At 33.7% G+C, this 19,182-nt stretch overlaps 3 protein-coding genes across 9 annotated transcripts in view; 1 reads left to right on the top strand and 2 right to left on the bottom strand.

Annotated features, from left to right (window-relative positions):
• LOC105120268 (uncharacterized) overlaps window positions 1–4,016 on the bottom strand; it is an 8,797-nt gene extending 4,781 nt beyond the window's left edge. Inside the window, exons 1-6 of one of the 7 annotated variants that reach the window (XM_011018583.1) lie at window positions 3,397–4,016; window positions 2,016–2,320; window positions 1,629–1,679; window positions 746–879; window positions 522–638; window positions 289–408 (exon numbers count right to left, since the gene is read on the bottom strand). In XM_011018583.1, coding sequence (XP_011016885.1) covers window positions 289–408; window positions 522–638; window positions 746–879; window positions 1,629–1,679; window positions 2,016–2,192 — 599 coding nt within the window. In that variant the 5' untranslated portion in view covers window positions 2,193–2,320; window positions 3,397–4,016. The other 6 variants (XM_011018578.1, XM_011018551.1, XM_011018472.1 and 3 more) reach the window with 6 other exon arrangements.
• Window positions 4,017–4,911: 895 nt separating this feature from the next.
• On the bottom strand, window positions 4,912–5,974 carry LOC105119881 (uncharacterized). Its single transcript, XM_011018103.1, has 2 exons — window positions 5,398–5,974; window positions 4,912–5,136 (listed from the first exon to the last, which is right to left on the bottom strand). The coding sequence occupies exons 1-2, from the start codon at window positions 5,969–5,971 to the stop codon at window positions 5,078–5,080; spliced, it is 633 nt and encodes a 210-aa protein (XP_011016405.1). The 5' UTR covers window positions 5,972–5,974; the 3' UTR covers window positions 4,912–5,077.
• Window positions 5,975–13,430: 7,456 nt separating this feature from the next.
• Window positions 13,431–18,806, top strand: GAPCP-2 (glyceraldehyde-3-phosphate dehydrogenase of plastid 2). The gene is made up of 14 exons (XM_011018010.1): window positions 13,431–13,670; window positions 14,200–14,273; window positions 14,378–14,445; window positions 14,543–14,581; window positions 14,740–14,840; window positions 16,330–16,442; window positions 16,620–16,719; window positions 16,835–16,981; window positions 17,203–17,263; window positions 17,356–17,453; window positions 17,545–17,687; window positions 17,839–17,922; window positions 18,275–18,364; window positions 18,473–18,806. The coding sequence occupies exons 1-14, from the start codon at window positions 13,575–13,577 to the stop codon at window positions 18,525–18,527; spliced, it is 1,269 nt and encodes a 422-aa protein (XP_011016312.1). The 5' UTR covers window positions 13,431–13,574; the 3' UTR covers window positions 18,528–18,806.
• Window positions 18,807–19,182: the final 376 nt, after the last annotated feature.

Raw genomic sequence — 19,182 nt, 5'->3', positions numbered from 1 at the left:
TGTGAGGGGGGGGGTGGGGGGGGGGGGGGGGGGGGTGCACAGATTTCCAAGCGAGGACTTTGTTGCTCAATGGAAACAAAGAGTTCTCAGGCAGATGAGAGCATCGGAATTTCCGACTCACCTTTGAAATTGTTCAGATAACAATTTTGGAACTACTTGGAATCCAAAGTCAAGTGGGGAGCAGAAAAAGATAATAAAGGAAGGGAGGGGAGGACAAAACAGAGAGAAATGCAGGGGCTTGTATAATTCACAAGCTATCATCAAAGTAATACACGAAAAAACTTTCACCTGGATGGGAGACTTTCTTTGACACAAAGGTATCTTTTCCAATATGGCAAAGTCGATTTGTGGGTTGCTTTTTTAGGGCCGCCGTTATACGCCCTAACTACGAACTCTTCACTTCTTACTCTGCAAAATACCTCAAAAATTGATATTTCCTAAATCAATGAAACTCAAAATAAATAAATATAAGCAGCACAAATGGTTAATTGAACCAATCGTATCTCTGATTGATAACTTACTTTTTCTCAAAGTTCGACAGCCATTTAAGATAAGCAGCACCAAAATAAACGCTAACAAAAGGACGACATAGAATTTCTGGATTCCCTTCTACTTCATATGCCCGATAACCTAAGTGTCTGCCAGAAAGTTCCAGTTACAACTTCTGAGAGCCAGAATAAGCTTAACATAAAAAGGGTCCATTAATAAGGAGCTCAAAAAAAGGACCAGAACATATAATTGATACCTGACCAGCCACGCTGCTGTTTTTGGTAAAATTTGCATGATCCCCAGGGCTGTTTCCTTTGTTTTTTTATCATACCACCTCGTAGAGAGGGGCTGTCTGTCACTTTCAAGTTCAGCTATAGCACATATCATGTCCTGCAGACACAGGGAATGGAGGCAAAATGGAGACGTGCAGTTAGCTTCTTAAAGCTAAATTACTCATTGATGTTGCCAAAATGCTGTTATGAAGTCATACAATTCTTCCCGAAACCAAAAGTTTGTTCATGGACAATTCAGGAAGCAGTATGCAGACAACTAAGTTTTATTTCATGCTTATCTGTTTCACAAAAAGCAAAGAGAAGAGACAAAAAGTTGGCTGAATTTGCAGTGACTGAAACAGAAAATATGATCCACTTAACATTTGGTCCATTGACAACTTACTGTAAAGATGTGAGGAATAAAACAGAAAATAAATATCTATGATGAATTTTTCAATCGAACCAACCATTCTTAACGCCTAGGTTGATACATGACCAAGTCATGAAAGTGCATGTAGCCTTGTGCATATGCTGTTTACTTTCTTTACAATGCTACAAGCTATGAAAGTGATGCAATCATGGCATAAAAAGAGTAGGGTGAAGGTCAGATCACTTCTTTTCAGTTACTATTTACAGGAAGTTGAATTTCGAGGCCAGTCCAACTGCATAAAGTACTTTAGGATAGCTAGCTTCTCTGTGTCTTAAAACAACAAACTAGGTCCAAACTTAATGGTGTTCGTGAAGACTTTAGCCAATTAGCGGATATATAACCTCTTTCTGTCAGTACATTGGTAGTCATTACCCACATTTAGCCTCTTTCTGAGCAATAAAAGGAGTTACAAGAAGAAGTAATTGACAAGAGCATACCGGGTGTACTTGTGAATCAAAATGTCTCCGGACAATAATATCAGCAACAGCCTGAAGGAATGCAAAATGATGCAAAGTACAATTATATAACAAGATCGAAATTATGTGGCTTGTATCTAAGAATCCACCAAATTCAAACTTGTGTGCTTCAATTTTTTGAGTAATCGAAGACAACGAGACCACGGGTGAAATTAGCATCTGAAATGAATTGGCAACTAATGTTTCAGACTCAAGATTTAGGAAGATGAAAGGAAATTATCATTATGGTGCTGCCTGAATAGATTACTTCATTAGCAAGCGGATTGCATAGTTTTATAATTGTAAATTTGTTGAATATAATACAAAGCATTTTCAGTTGTCTTTGAAGTAGATGAAGGGATGTTTTACCTTCATCTCAGTCTGCGTCAAATAAGGCTCTCCATCAGGATCCCGTGAAAGGTGAACTTTATTTCCTTTAGTCTCTCCAGCATCTAACCATTCCGTGCTAACTTCAGGTTCCCGCCACATTGCTTCCATGTCCTGGACATCAACGCAATCATTCCAATAATAGAAGCTGGCAGCCATCCCAGAACCTTTGTACCGTGGGATCTATCAGCAAAGAGAATTTTCAAGGTGCAAAACTCTGTTGACTACCTTGAAAAGTTCTCTCTATGGACAAGGCAATAGCTGCTATGCTGAAGCTGGACCTGGACCTGGAGCTTCCAAAGAGACAGGAACACATGTAAATAACAAGAAAAAATTTGTAATTCTTCCATTAGATCATATCAGGCACACTTAATTTTCAGGCTTGCAGGAAATAAATCATGGCATAACCTGACCACATAGCTCTATCTGACAGAACAAGAACTAAGAAGTATGTTTCAACTTAAATTCAAGTTATCTAGAAATGCTACAAACATATGAAACACATCATCACTGAAATGGGCAAACAAAAATTGATCGGAGAACTTGATAGGCTATACGGCTTGTAGAATCCAATGACAATGGCATATTAAATATGGGCTAAGCATTCAATTTATCAACCTGTCCTTTTGAATATAACCAAAATTTTATCTGAAATTTCAAATCTATTTGAACGAAGAAAATTAGATGATATTTCCTGTACAGTGAGATGTTTAAACAGGATATGCTAAAGGGAGAAATAGCCAAAATTAAATACGTTTTTTCCTCCAGCATTATGATACGCATGACATCAAGCAGTCAATGCACACACGCTCTCATATGTATCTAGGAAATAATGACTATTCATTCCAGATTCTAAATAGACAAAAAATGAGAACAAGCCAGAGGATTTGAAGAAAAAATAGTCTACTTGGGCAATTCCCAAATTAAAGTGGAAAAAAAAATTATGCTGCTTTACTAGACATGTCAACTAGCAACTGCAAATGCCCCCCCCAAAAAAAGTTTCAAATACAACATTTAAGATCTAATGGCACACGAGGAGAAGAAACAATGAATCCTTAACTTTGAAATCAGACATAGGCGCCTAACAACCAAAATGCATTCCATATGACAAAATGAATTAAGGTGCATTTGGAAGCACCACTGTAAGAAATTATGTGTTCTTGAATTCCATGCAACAACTCTTAAAATTCCAGAGAACATGAATTCCTATTGCCCTTACATTCATTTAATCAAACCCACTATGAAAAGACATGTATACGTTACCTGACAGACACAGAAAAAGGCAAAAGAGATTCCAGATTACAAAATGAGAAAGGCAAGAACCCAGATAATGAAACACGCCCTTATTATATCCATCACTCACATTGTTATAATTGAGAGAGAGGGACAAATATATACTTACAAGCTGGCTTAGAGTTCAGAAGTTCCCTTTCTGTTGTGTTCAGGAAAACAAAGAGAACGGAAAATAGTAATCCACCCGGAGATGTTAATTTTCTTCACACTTGGTTTTTGTTTTGGTACAGAAAATTAAAAGAAGAGGGAAGAGGGAAGGATATATATAATAAGATCGAAAGAGGTTATGCAAAGACTAAGGGTGGATCATTGTTGACGGGAATTGATGCATCCCTAAGCATATGCTATCTCTGTCACCCTCTCCTTTTGAGTGTCTGTCTGTGTTGATGGAGGAGGGGGTGTGGTTTTCTTCGGGTGGATAGTAACTGGTTGTGAGTTTCAGTTGCTTGCAGAGGAGGCAAATGCCACTCTGTACGTTTCCTCTCTGTCTCCGGGTGATATGGCAGTCTCAGACGTGGTTGATCAATGGCGTTGCTTCACACAGATTGTCTACGAGGATTACAATTTACGCTCTGAGAATTGATATGTTACCCAACTGCTGCGTTTGGTTAGATTTTAATTTCTAACTTGCTATTTCGTTTGTGAAAACTGACATGAGAATGCCCTAATAGCTAAAAAACAAACAAACTAATAGCCGTTACGTGGTAGGTCATGTAAAATGAAACCTCTGTCATAATTATCACAAATAAACAGGTACGTCCAAGGTCAAGTTGACAAGGAGGGATTTATAATCTGCTTAGAGTGCGTTTGCGTTTGAAAAAACGTTTTAAAAAAATTACATTTTTTTATTTTAAATTAATTTTTTTATATCATTTGAATATATTAATATCAAAAATAAATTTAAAAAATAAAAATTATATATTATTTTAATATTTTTTAAATAAAAATACAATTTAAACAATTACAGCTATAAAATCAAACAAGTTCTATATTTAAAAGTGTGGTAATAGTTTAAAGTATTTTTTATTTGAAAATATATCAATAAATTATATTTTTATTTTTTAAAAATTATTTTTTATATTCACATATCAAAACTATATGAAAACATAAAAATTAATTTAAATAAAAAAATATATATTTTTAAATTAAAAAAAAAAACATAATTTTAACTGCATTTTTAAATACTATTACAGTCTTATTGTGTCTACTGTATTTGTATTTGTGTTGCGTTAATGAGTTTGAAAAATTATTTAAATTATAAATTAATTATTTTTTTTTACTAAATGAGTTATGTAAGAAATGATTTAAAAGACATTCACAAATATTATTAAAAAAATAATCAAAATATTAATTACATGGTTTTTTAACAAATAAGATATTAAATAATTTAATTGAAAATAATATAAATTGAAATCTAAAATACTTAAAATAAAATAATTGAAGTTAGTTATCTTTAAGTTTTAAGCCATCTGCAAGCATTGGGTATGATTGAAAAAGGGTGATGAAAACTATGATATAGCTCAATGATTAAAAAAAATAAAAATTTCAAAGTTATTAAGAGAGTTCGTGGAAGTACAGACTGATATTCAAATAAAGGCTGCTCATACAATGATATATCTTTTCAAGGATTCTGCATGTCGTCCTTTGACCCTTACGTGATGCGTGTTTTTCTGGCGTTTGGACAAGTTTTCCTTCTTGACTTCTAGTGCGCTTTGAGAAGATTTTAGAGATTCCAGTAATTGAAATAGGTATCAGTTCGTTATTCGGAGAACGTCTTGAATATCTACGAGGTAGCTCTCGACCCTAAGAGCTAAGGATTCAGTACGACGACGCGAGTAAGAATTTTAGGTATGAATCATATCTTAAAATAGGAAAATAGGAGGAATGGAAAAATAGGGTAATTATATAATTAAAATAAAAGATGGGGATTACTTTTAGATATGGAATGAGGGATATAGCAGTGGGGGCCTAATTACCCTTCTCACGATGTGTTTAAAGATAAAAGATGGGAATTCTTTTAGGAATTTTAGCTGAATGAAATAATAAAAAATGAGTAGAGTATTAGTTTTACCTGGTCTATGGCAAATAAGTATAAACCAGAGAAGGATTCTCCGAGAATTAGGAGGTATTTGGACCGGAAGAATACAGTATTTATCTAGGAAGTCGCAAACTAATGGATGGAAGGGAATTCGTAAGCTAGCTTCTAGTGAATCTTCGTAAATCACTATGTGATTGGAGTCGATGTCTTCAATCCGATCTCTTTCTGGAACAGGGCAGAGAAGGGTAAAGTTGGATGGGATGCCGAGATCAAGGACTTTTTGAGGAGCTAAAGTGGGATGGAAGAATTCCGAACAAGGGAAGGTTGGTAGTAGTTCGCCAGAAGTGAAACTAGGAGGAGGAGGTCCCGGTTGATTAGAAGATGGGACGAAAATGTATCGAGTTGGAGGTAAATTTGATCGGGTAGATCGGCCTGGGTCGCGAGCAAAGGCAAAAGCTGCTCGAGATGAAGATGAGCCAGGAGAAGAAGAATCCGAAGCAAAGCTTGTGATAGAAGTAGAAGTTAGTAGTGTTTTTAAGAGTTTCATGATTTTCATAGTAAGCAACGGGACTCCCGTAAAGCAGTATATCGTTGAGGGCCTCAACATTATTCTCAGAGATGGTGAGGGAAGATTTAGAGAGGAGAGATCCAAGTCTTTTTAGGTCGTTAAAGTCCTTGTCTTGGCCGGCCATTAGGTGATTTCCTACCAGAAAAAACTAGAGAGATTTAGAGAGAGAAATGGCAAAGGGAAGGAACAGCAGGGAATGGTGAACGTACAGATAAGAGGGTTGAATTCAACAAGTTCAGGAAAAGGCTAGCACTCGAACTAAGCTAGATATCCGAGGAAAGAAGGGTGCAAATAATGCTTTAGAGAAGGAAAAACAGGATGGAGGAAACTGGAAACATGCAAGCAGTTGAAAAATGAACTGAAGGAGGATTGCCGACGTGCGTGTACGGCACAGCCTATACAGAGGGAGGTGTAACGATGGCAGACGACTAGGGCTTGTGAGCCTAGCAGTTAATGGGCTTTAGTGGAATGGCCAACGTTAGAAAGAAGACCAATAAAAATGGATTAAACAAGTTAGGAATAATTTGAAATTAAAAGGAAAAGGAGGGTAATTATATAATTAAAGTACAAATGATTATCAAGATAAAGGCATGGGACTAACTGTTATGAATAAATAAATAAATAAAAAGGACAAAATGTAAAGGATATATAAGTTTGTTTTAAGATAAACAATGAAATATTCCCCATATAAACAGAAAAAAGAAATGAATGTGCATGCCAGATGTCACTAGTTCCGAAAAAAAATGAAAAAATTAAGAAAGGTAAAAACAGAAGGTTTTAACATCCACAGGCAACAGCATTTTCTTTTCTATTCCTTTCTTTATTTATCTTCTTTCGAGAAATCTGATAATAACATTTATTACAGGCCCACAAACCCAAAACGTGTCATATTCCAGAGTGATGAAGCCAGTGGCCCAATGGAAAGGCAGGGAACTTTAAGATGCATGTACCTTTAGTTGTGAAAATGAACGACGCTGTCGGAGTCCAAACTCGATAGAAAGAAAAGGTCGATAGATCTCCCTTGTGTTTTTTTCTCGAGGACCACGTGTTGAAAGGATTTGCTCCCAACTGCCCCCATGCAGACAGACAGATACAATCTCTCTCAAGTCCCATGAAAATGGCAAAAGGGATAGGGACACTTCAAGCGTTGGCTTTAGCGACTCCTTCGGGAATCCTATTCTAGTCTCATCCGTCCCCTCTTCGAATCAAACGACCCCCGGCAGAACCTCATGTGGTTCGAATCTATACATCCTGTCAAGTTACGCCAACCCCACATTCGGAAGCAGCCAGACCTTTCCTGTATATAACCATCCTTGAAAAAAAAAAAAAGAAATCACAACGGTACCGAGTATTTTATATAAATTATATTTTCACTACGAAAATTAAAACATTTTATTTGTTGATGGTAATGTTGAGTTGAGTGCCCTCAAAATAAATTTGAGGAAAACCAGTTTATTCAGTTTGGGATGTCCAATTATAAAGTGAATAGAGTTAAGCGTTCATTTAAAGATAATATTTGAAAATATAATTTAAATTATATTTTTTTAAAAAAATTAATTTTTTGTTCTTTAAAATTAATATTTTAAATTTTGTTAGAAAATAATATAAATTATATTTTAAAATTTTACCTAACAGTTTAAACAATTAGATTGAAATGGTTTTTTGATATAATATTAAAGCTTTAATGACTAAACGATCACGAGTTTAAATCTTATTATTTTTATTTATTTAATAAAAATTAAACATAATATAATATAGACCTATATAAGTTTCAAGTCCATAGAGATTTTACTTAAAAGAATGTATTAAAAAATAATATAAATTATGTCTTGATACCCCATCTAACAGTTTAAATTATTAGATTGAGATGGTTTTTTAATCAATTTTTTAATTTTTTAATATGTTGATGTTAAAAATATTTTTTTAAAAATAAAAAATATATATTTTTAAATAAAAAATGTTTTAAATTATAATTATTACTGTATTTTTAAACACCTTTATATATTTAATAAATTATATAAATAGCGTTAAATGCAGCCGCGATTGTGCAAAGTTACGGAACGTGTGAGGCCCGAGCACGAAGTGCATCACATCATGAATTTTCCATATTAATGCAGTCGAGGCAGCAGCTTAGGATGAGCAAAATTGGTAATGATTTGCCCAGTGTATCAATTTCTCTTCCTGGACAGGTTGTCATTGATCTATTTATTTATAATAAACAGAGTCGGTAAATGCTCCTTGAGTTTTGGATTTCCAGGTCGTCTCTCTCGCACTTGGTTAGCTCTAACAAAATGAGCAATGGATTTCTAGCGATTGCATTTACATTGAACTGGATTTAATTTCATAACAATTTTTTTTATTTTTAAAATTTTTATAACAGTTTTTTAATTTTTAATTTTTTTTAATTGTTACATGTTAGTGGCCTATATACTAAGCACCCCTACAGTCAATGTGTACTAAAAAAATTTGAATACCTACATTAATTAAAAAAATATAATATTTTTTAATATTTGCAAAACTTGGTGGTAACTCCATTCCATCTTAGTCTAGTTGTTTGTGTAGCCCTTGTTTTATTTTAAAAAAACTTATTGAATGTCTGATGCCTCAAGTTTTATTTATTAATTTTCTTCATTCTATTTTATTACAACAAATAATAAGGAAGCAGAGCCCAATATGATTCTCTAATTATTCGTGGAGAAGAATACATGGATCACCTAACTCTCTTAAGGCCTACGAGTCCAAGTTCGTCAGCACCACAACTGGTATATTTGTTTAGTAGTTTTATCGGTACCCTGATTCCAGAAGGGTATTCGTCTATGCTAAATGGCTTCCTCTTCGTAGAAACCTGAACTGAGAAATATGCACCAGAGATAATTTCAAAAGAAATCATTGCTGAAGCACCGATAATCAACGAAAGGTTGTGGAGATTCCCAAACAAGCCGCTGAAAAGGAAAACTATACTTTTTCCAAATCTCCTAGCTAGCTGGCACGCATTCCCCTTCATTGAGGATTAATAAGGTAACAAATTTTGTTCAGGCTATTGTAGGTTCAACTTTCCTAATTGCCTCTTGTTTAGGTAAACAACTCTGAAGTGGCGAGGAAACTCACGATGGATGCTCGAAGTCATTGCAGCACCTCTTCAGCCGTAAGTTCTTCTCAAATAGAGACCACAACTAAGAGCTCTAGACTTTTCGTCGGTGAGCTGGGAAATGCATGACATGCGCTGGCTATCATTTTTGAAGCACTAGACATTGATTTCGCCGACCTCAAAATTCTCGAGAGATTTCAGAAAAATCACAACATACTGGATTTTGGAGCTATAATGGGGTTAAACAATATGGATATATACATGCAAACCATCATGAACCTTGTGGATGTTATGGAAAGGTAGAATAAATAGGTTGAAGCACTCCCCAACAAGAAGAATTGATAAGGGTCTCTTTAAAAGGATGATTATAATTCTTTTTTAAAATATTTTTCATGTCAAAATATATTAATTATCTAACCATCCAAAACATTAAAAAAACATAATTTTTTACAAAAAAAAAAATAATTTTTTTAAAAATATGGAATCGATCACATTTTCAAACACTCCTTTAAATAGAAACTTGTAGATAAGCCTAGGATCGATTATCTATCTAATTCTCAAGTGCCTAGGTAAAGATTGAGAGACCACAGAAAGCTCATATTGCCTTGTCTAATGAGCTGGTGATTATTAATGGCAAAATCCAGAAAGCAAAGGCGACCGATCGAAGTGAAGGCAACTTTTAAGAGGAATGGAGAAGCGTGTGGCTGCAACAAATGAATCGGTCCCTCTGATGGCTCAAAGCAAAAGACTCTCTTTGAAAGATGCCTCCACATTCTTCATCAAAATTAATTCAGAGGAGCAGCGAGCTGAAAATAAATGGCCTGAGCTTCGCCAAATCATAGTTTTTTCACAGAAACTTATCAAAATTAATCAATCTCCTTGCTAGGGACGTTGGTTTCGGAACACTTTATTCTCGTAATCAACGACCATAATTTGTCTGGCCTTTTGAATATTTTTACTGTTGTTCCGGCCAAGGGCTTGGCCTCTGAATATTCATTTATTTTGGATCATGAACCGAACTTCTATAATTTTACCAGCAGCATTTATTCTGAACAATTATCATGTTTTAGTAGACTTTGGTGAGCAATTATTCACCTTGAATCAACTGTAATTTCTGATGGAATCACAATCTCGACACAAATGGGCTAAACTTGGCGCAAGGTATTCGTTAAGTTCTACATATCCAGTGCTTCTCCCGGAAGTTCATGTCAAAGCCCTCGGGCGATTCTCGACCATCCTCTTGAAAATATTTATAATTATTTTATTACCGGCCGGCCTCTGCTTGGTCGGTCGCTTGTGCATAGTAAGGTATTGAAGTGTTCCGTTCTACCATGCGTATGTTCGCAACAAATTCTTCCAACTCTTTTGTCGGCGAAAAGTAACCCTCAACGAGAGAGTGGTTTGTGGTATTCCAAATCCATTGACAATATTTTTCTTAATAAAATTTATTTGAATTAACCACTTTAGTAAATAATCACATAATAAAAGTATATTGTTTTCAGGAAGGACGACAATTTGTTTCAATCGATGACTCATTTTAAAAGGTTATAGTTGGATTATAATTATTTTTTAAAGTATTTTTTATTTATAAATATATTAAAATAATTTTTTTATTTTTTAAAAAATTATTTTTATACAAATACATCAAAATAATTATAAAACACTAAAAAAATATTAATTTTAAAAAATGAAAAAATATTTTTTTTAAACATAAAATCAAACATAATAGCTTGCTAGCAAAGATCTTTTGGATAGTAGCGGTAGGTTGTGTTTATTTCTGTATTTATAAAACATATATAATTTTTTTAATTTTAAAATATATTTTTTTAATTTTTAATTTTTTTAATATTTTTAAATAAAATATATTTTAAAAAACAACAAATATTATGATCCTAGACACTACCTGTATTTCTGGAATCCACGCGGTGTTTTCTTATTTGGAGCCGATAGAATCCATAATACTTTAACTATATCTTCACAAATCTCTTCGTGTAATTAATCTATGACTCGCATTGCTAATTGTGAGCCTAAATATTTTAATAATAATTTATTCTCTCTTTAGTAATACAAACTTAATACAGCCAAGTTTTTTCATCTCAACAGAAACATGTCGAATTCTTCATTAACTATGCTCCTTACCTCCCCTGGGCACCAAGCCACCTGCCATAGGTCATATAGGGTATTTTGTTTATATATTTTAAAAGTATTTTTTAAAGAATTTAAATTTTTTATTTTATTTATTTATTTTAAATTAATATATTTTTAGTATTTTTAAATTATTTTGGTGTACTAATATTAAAAATATTTTTTAAAAAATAAAAAATTATTAATATATATTTTAACATAAAAAATTATTTAAAAATAATTATAACTACATCTTTAAACAAGCTAATACTCCTCAGCTATTATTTTTTTTAGTTGCTGAGTATGCTAGAATATGCAAAATAGTTTTTTTTCTTTTTTTTTAAATACTATCCATGGTATTAATTGAAATAAAGATACTCCTCAAATACACCGACGCCTGACACGGCATCAGATATTAATATAACTCAATTTTTGTTTTCCAAGTAATTAAATAATCTATTCATTGATTGTGCATTAAAGAAATCGAAGCAATCGCTAATAGAACTACAGGGAAGAAAACACAGCAAGAGTGGAGGAGGAAAGCCGCGCCCGTGGCCCCAGAAGAAAAATACAAAAAGGCCCCAGACTGGCTGACGTGGCCTTCGAGGACTTGGCCAGGGTTTCTCAGCTCCGAAACTACACGACAAACTCGCCTACGTGATTCGCACAGTTTCATTTCCCTAATGATAGTTCTGGTACTATTTCCATTCAAGATATTTTGAGCACTTCTGCAGTTATTCAAGGAAATATTTTCAATCCATTAATTATTTCAACATTAACCAGAATATAGTGCACTTGAGTTCGTCTACTAGCGAGTAAAGGGATTTACATCCTTCCTCTGCATTTAGGTTTGAAATTTTTATGTATATCTATCATTTTTATAATATTTTATTTATTTATTAAATTTATAAACTTTTTAATACATTTAAAAATTAATCATGTCACGTGTGTAAGCTACCTGAACACTCCAGCTTATACAAAAAGAATATATTGATATATTTTTTTATATTTTTTTTATCTTTTTAAATATAAATTTATTCAATGTCTTAAATATTCAATGGGTAAAGAAATCAGACATAATAATTGTAACTTTATCAATGTTTGTTATATGTATATTAAGATAAAATAAGATATTATTTTTTTAATCTAATTTGTTCACTAAACGCACCATGACGACTATAAAAAATTAATTTTAAAATACAATTTGGCCATCAAGTCAAATATGTTTTGAAAAGAAAAATGCAATTTAAATAAATTTCACTCAAAAACCCCCATATTATAAGGGGAAAAGGATATTAAGAGCTCACACCAGAAACAACATGTCTACTCCCGTGTTACCATAACTCACCCACAGTTTATTGCTTGGAGAGAAAGAGAAATTCAGAGCAAAATAGGGTATTTTAGAATTAGTAACACATGTTAGAAAAGCATTAAAAAATACTAGAAAAATATTAAAATTTAAACATTATTATTGTTAAAATTAACAGTTAAGCATAGCCCTTATTGAAAATAAAGGATGTTCCGTAAACTATATCCCTCTCAATTCTATTAATATGTATAAACATAAAATTTAGAATTTTATGAGGATTTAATGATCAAGAAATAAGATTCAATAATAATAAAAAGGTTACCAAAAATATATTGAAACTCTATTTTTTATCTATGTTGTATTGTTTGAAAAATCTCAACAATATAATTATAACTATTTTTTAAAAAAATTATCAAATATAATCATAATTTATTAAAAATTTTATTCAAGATTAATTATAATATTTTTTGATATTTTTTCAATATGTAATTAAAATCGTTCATCAAGATATTTTTAAAAACATAAAATGTATTGAAAATAAACTTATATGTCCCTAGTAACCTATTTTTTTTTCTTCCATTTATTTCTCCTTCCATGTCACATTTTTTTTTTGATAATTGGATCTTTAATTCTATAGTCTGTTTATTAAATCTTCATAAAACATTTGATTGATTTTTGCTAAAGTTAATTAATATGTAAAAAAAAATTATTTTGAAATGTTCATTAAATATATTTTGAGATGCAACTGTTATTTCAAATAGAAATTTTCTATAAAAATAATATTTCAAAAAATAGTTTTTTTTAAATTCTACTATTTTTTAAATATTTTTTATTTTTTTCAAAACCTTTAATATACTATGCTATTTAAAAAAAAAAAAGATTAAAAAAATGGGTACAAGAAAAAGCGAGCCAAGCACATTCCTCGTGAGAAACTCCGCTTAAAGTTTCCGCTTGTTTTATTAAAAAAAAAAATACCCTTTCGTTTTGTTTTTAAAACACCATCAAACACCACCTGCCTGCAACTACCATTTTTCATTTTCCTCGGCCTTCTGCTCCCTCTCAAAAGCCGCAAACCCAACCTTTGCCTTATCAGTAGGGTTTTTGTCTTGCTCTTAGTACAGATGGCTTTCTCGACCCTTCTCAGATCCACGCCCGCCGCTCCTCTTATCGAAGCTTGCCGTTCCGACTTCTCTCCTTCACCGTCCGATCGCTTCGAGGTATCCTTGCTTTTTTCTCTAAGCAACACCTTCTTTTTGAAAGGCTGTCCGTAGTCACACTTTGTTTAACCTTCGTTCTAGTTTTTGGCTGGTGAGAGAAGAAAAGAAAGTGGAGTAAGATAGATAACAATGCGTGCCTTTGATTATCAAGCGGAAATAATTTTTTTTTTCTAAAAAAATGATCCGTGTATCAGTGTATTTCTGGCTTCCTTTTGTGCGCATATAGTGGTTTCGAGTTTCATACTTTCTATATGGTTGGTGAGAAAACAGAGGAAAATGAAACAGAGTATTGTTTATCTCTTAAAAGAACTTGTAAAAAGAATAAAAAAAGTGAAGAGTTGGCATCAGATCAATAAAAATACTCATTGTTATTTGACCTTATATTCTCTACTAGGAATGTTTCATATATAGATTAATCTTTTGACAATGTAGAAGCTGATGAGTGGTGTGAAGTACCTATTACTAAATAGAAATGTATTTAACCTTTTCCATTGACCGTGATCTTTATTTATCTCCTTCATAATTTCAGGTTTCAAGCATTCGTTTTAACTCTTCAAAGAGCATTTTTGGTGCTTCAGTACCAACAGGGTCATCTTCCTTACAGTTGAGTTCTGAAGATTTTGATATTAAAATCTCTCTATACATTGAAATATGTGCATGAGCATGCCTTTTCTCCACGCTAATTCTGAAACATTTGAACCATTCAGTAAATGCAGTGGAAGAAGCATCCAACCTATCAAAGCCACAGCTACCGAAATGCCCCCAACAGTTTTAAGTAAGTGATTAATGTTTTGTATTAGCGTTTTCTAGACAGATTTGGGAGTTGTGTTTACTGATGTGGTGCTGGTTTGATTTGTTTTTACTTTGAATAGGATCACGGGCTGATGGAAAGACAAAGATTGGAATCAATGGTACGTGAAGATGATTAAACTTGATATTTGCTCTGTCTTACTTATTTATTGATAGATGATGCATGGATTACAATTTATCTTGAAGTATAAACTGAGATTCTCTGGAACATTACTAAAAAACTCAAATACTAACAGGAGTCAAGTCTAAAATTGTACAGGTTTTGGACGAATTGGTAGATTGGTTTTGCGAGTAGCAACTTTCAGGGATGATATTGATGTGGTGGCAGTGAATGATCCTTTCATTGATGCTGAGTACATGGTAAAGGATTCGTGATTAGATTTCTTGTTGCAATTTATGTCTTGAAGATATTGTTGAATGACCAAAGTTCACACGTTAGCCTCCTTAATGTGATTCATTTTAATACTGTTTTTGTTTTACATGTGCGTTACTTATAAGAGCAGGCTTGGGCGAACCCCACTGCAGACCCTTTTAATGGCCATCCCTAGGAATTATTCTGGAAATTGTTCAGTATCTCTTGGACTAGTGCATTGCATGTGTTAATGAGTTAGTGAGGTACTCAGAGCCTTGAAATCCTGGCACCTTTTTAGCAAAGGAAACATAAAGACCAAAGCAGTCTTAATTCTTAAATGGGTTGTTTTTACATGCAACTGCATGTGTACGAGGAGTTAGGATGTCATTGAACTATGATATTAGACCAGTGCTGTTATTGCTTGGAAGCAAAATAATTTTCTTGAAACCACTTAAGCTGGGAAGTTGGGATTTTCTTGATTGTTTTTCCACTGTGTCTGGAATGCAGTGTAAAAATATTGTTCCACAATTATTGTACTAGTATCCTTGTACAATTACATTTCTGATATCTACTCACAAGTACTGTGTTATCTTTCAGACGAGACTGTTAATGAAAATCAACGGTATTATTACTGTAAATTTGTGTGAATTTGTCAAATTATGTTAAGCAGTGCACAGTGTCCTGGAAAGAAAAACTGGGGAGGAGGAGTCTTATAGTGTGTGGAATGCTTATGGAGTTGGCATATGATGCTGGAAGCGATGTTGAAATTAGAAGATGGTGTTTGATTCATAATTTCTTGAATGCATTTCAACCAGCATGGATCAAGCTTCATGTTTTTTTGGTGAACTTCACATAGATTCATGGAATCAGGAATTAACATATTGCCCACAATTTACAGCGTCTGCTCATACAAAAGCTTTCTGTCATGATGGTGCCCTTCATTTTCATTTCCGTTCACTGAAGTTATGCTAACTGTCTCAAACACCTCAGACATTTTTAGATGCACGAGTTCTTTTTCAAACACCAAAATTTGCTCTTCAAAATGGTTGAAAAGCCACCAACACTGTATAGATAACTTCACATCACATAATGATCTCCTTCCTTGTGTTCCATGGTGATATTGATTTTATTATATCAACATCTATGATTTCTTACTATTGTTTCATTTCAGTGGGTTTACTTACATGGCAATTTGGTTATGTAGAGGGCTACAAGTCTTAACTGCATGGAAATTTATGATTAAACTGATCATGTAGATGCACAGGATTTTGTGTATCCATGGTATGCAATAATGCTCAGAGAATTTGAAGATGAGTAAAACGGATCAAGCCTGTTGGCATATTTTGATCTAGCTATAGCTATTTGATAATTTGGGAGATCGTGCATTCGGGGAAATGGGGGGGCTGGGGTGTAGGGGAAAATCCTATATTGGAAGCTTCCTTAATTTTCTAAAGAATTGTCTATGATTAACTCCTTTTTTTTCTTCACATTATCCAGGCTTATATGTTCAGATATGATTCTACTCATGGAGTTTTCAATGGAACCATCAAGGTTCTGGATGATTCCACCTTGGAAATCAATGGGAAACAAATAAAAATTACAAGCAAAAGGTACTATCTGGGGATGTTATTTTTGCACTCATATATGTATAGGACCTGAAATACTTACTTTTTGGATTACTGCAACTTGTATTTTAGCATCTTGAATCAAATGTCAGTATGAATCCTAATACAGTTTTTATTGCAATATTACCTCTTCAATCTAACATTTAAACTCATCAAATCCAGAGATCCTGCAGAGATCCCTTGGGGTGACTTTGGGGCTGAGTTTGTGGTTGAATCATCTGGTGTCTTCACCACACTTGAGAAGGCTGCAGCTCACAAGAAGGTTGGTATTAACTGCTATTTCCCTGAAGTTTTTCCCAGTTTCTGTTCTGCCTGTCTCTCTTTTATATCGAGATCCATGCACTGCTGCAAGTTGAGCTAGTGACATTGCTCTGCAGGGTGGTGCCAAGAAAGTGGTCATATCAGCTCCCTCAGCTGATGCTCCTATGTTTGTAGTTGGAGTAAATGAGAAGGCATACAAGCCAAACATGGACGTTGTTTCTAATGCAAGCTGCACTACCAATTGCCTTGCTCCTCTTGCGAAGGTCTTATCTCATCCTGAAATTTCAAGCTCAATTACACTTTTTTTTGTTCTAATTAACAGTTGCTGGGAGAACCTCTGGGCTGTTTTGGCCCCTGCATTTCTTTACACTACTTTTGCAGATCCAATTAATTCATGCATTTTTTTTTTGTTTTGTTTTTTGAAATGTAATAATGTCCTTTATCTCTTTAATATGCCTTAATTTCCTCTAAACTGGTTTCATAGGTTGTTCATGAGGAATTTGGTATCCTTGAAGGTTTAATGACAACCGTCCATGCAACCACAGGTCTGTCTCCCATGCACATTCTTGCATTCATGTGCTTTTGTTTAGCATACTGTCTTTTATTGGTGTATAACATATTTGTGAATTTTGTTCAGCAACTCAAAAGACTGTAGATGGTCCATCAATGAAGGATTGGCGTGGGGGGCGAGGAGCTGCGCAAAATATCATTCCTAGTTCCACTGGTGCAGCAAAGGTATGATATTGAATATCTTTACTTGGAACTTTGTTCTATGTAAGTTGTTGGCAGGAAGTCATGTGAACATGTTTTTTTTTGGTTATTGTAGGCTGTTGGAAAAGTTCTTCCGGAACTCAATGGAAAACTTACTGGAATGGCCTTCCGTGTCCCAACTCCTAATGTTTCTGTTGTGGACTTAACTTGTCGACTTGAGAAGAGTGCATCATATGAAGATGTCAAGGCAGCTATTAAGTAAATCTGCTATTTTTTTTAATTTTTTATCTTTGCATATTTTTCTCAATTTTGGTTTGGGGCTGGGCCAGGATGGAGGGCTTCTATTTATAGTTTACTGTTTTTAGTTCAACGGGAATAACTCAGTTAAAATTCTGATTTTCAAATCAAGGTATGCATCAGAGGGCCCACTTAAGGGCATTCTTGGTTATACTGATGATGATGTCGTCTCCAATGATTTTGTTGGCGACTCAAGGTAAGCTTCCCCTTTACCCTTCATTCGTTTCCCTGTGTTTGTGTTGAGCTTCTTCATTTTCAAACAACTATAAATATTAGCAATTGGTGGCAATCATTTTCTGATCCTAGCTGCATCAAGTTCATCCGGTCCACTCATTTGGGTTTGAAAATTTCTTTTTTGTTTAATTGTCAGTTGAGAATGCTCGCACCTTTGGTATCTTATCTTATATAGAAACTGGACTTGCTTGTGAATAATTAAGAATTACAAATAGATCTTTTGCATGATCTTATTTGGCGCTGATCTGATTTAATTAACTGAAGTTCAGTGATTCTTCTGCATCATTTGCATTCTAATGCGCTTGTCATTCCAGGTCAAGCATATTTGATGCCAAAGCTGGGATAGGGTTGAGTGCTTCCTTCATGAAGCTTGTTTCTTGGTATGACAACGAGTGGGGTTACAGGTATAGCATCTTTCTCTTACTGAGGCGTGCGCAAACAATACTATGTGTACATTGCTGGTCGTTTTACGGTAATGATACATGACAATATATATTGCTCTTTTTTTACAGCAACCGAGTGCTGGACCTGATTGAGCACATGGCATTGGTGGCAGCGCATAATTAAAGGAGGAATACCATGAGAGGTTTACTGCTGTCACTGACGCTTAAATTTTAGTGAATGCTCCAAGTTTCTATGAAAAGAGTAGTTATAAATTTGATACCGATTCGGTTTTTGTCTGTATGCCTTATTGGATCTATCTTACCATGTGAATTTGGACATGCAAACTCTGAAATAATGTCAGAATCATCAAAATTTATGAGGCCAGTCTGGTGATATCCCTCTGGATTGCCTCCTAAGGGAAAAAGAAATAAGAAATGAGGATCGACATCCTTTCATCAACCCGATGTTTTGGGTTGGTGTCATTGGGTTGAGCATTTGAATGTGGTAGAAATGTCAATTTGGGCATTCTCCATGCATTTTATGTCCGATTCAGTTCCGGACTGCATTCAAATCGTACTCTGTATAATCGAATGCTGGGAAATCTGCTATTGTAGTTTTTCATTTAGATAGTGTTTTAAAAAAATTTAAATTTATTTTATTTTAAATTAATTATTTTTTTATTTTTAGATTATTTTGATGTATTGATATTAAAAATAATTTTTTAAAAATAAAAAATAATTTTAATATGTATTTTTTAAAAAAATTAAAAAGCAATTATTACTATATTTTTAAACATAAAAAATATATCCTTTTTCTAATCCTAATTAGATCAGGGGTT

This window comes from Populus euphratica, unplaced genomic scaffold, assembly GCF_000495115.2.
Source record: "Populus euphratica unplaced genomic scaffold, PopEup_1.0 scaffold1.1, whole genome shotgun sequence".
In the NCBI taxonomy this organism is placed as follows: Eukaryota; Viridiplantae; Streptophyta; class Magnoliopsida; order Malpighiales; family Salicaceae; genus Populus; species Populus euphratica.
This window is presented reverse-complemented; position numbering and strand designations above follow the sequence as displayed.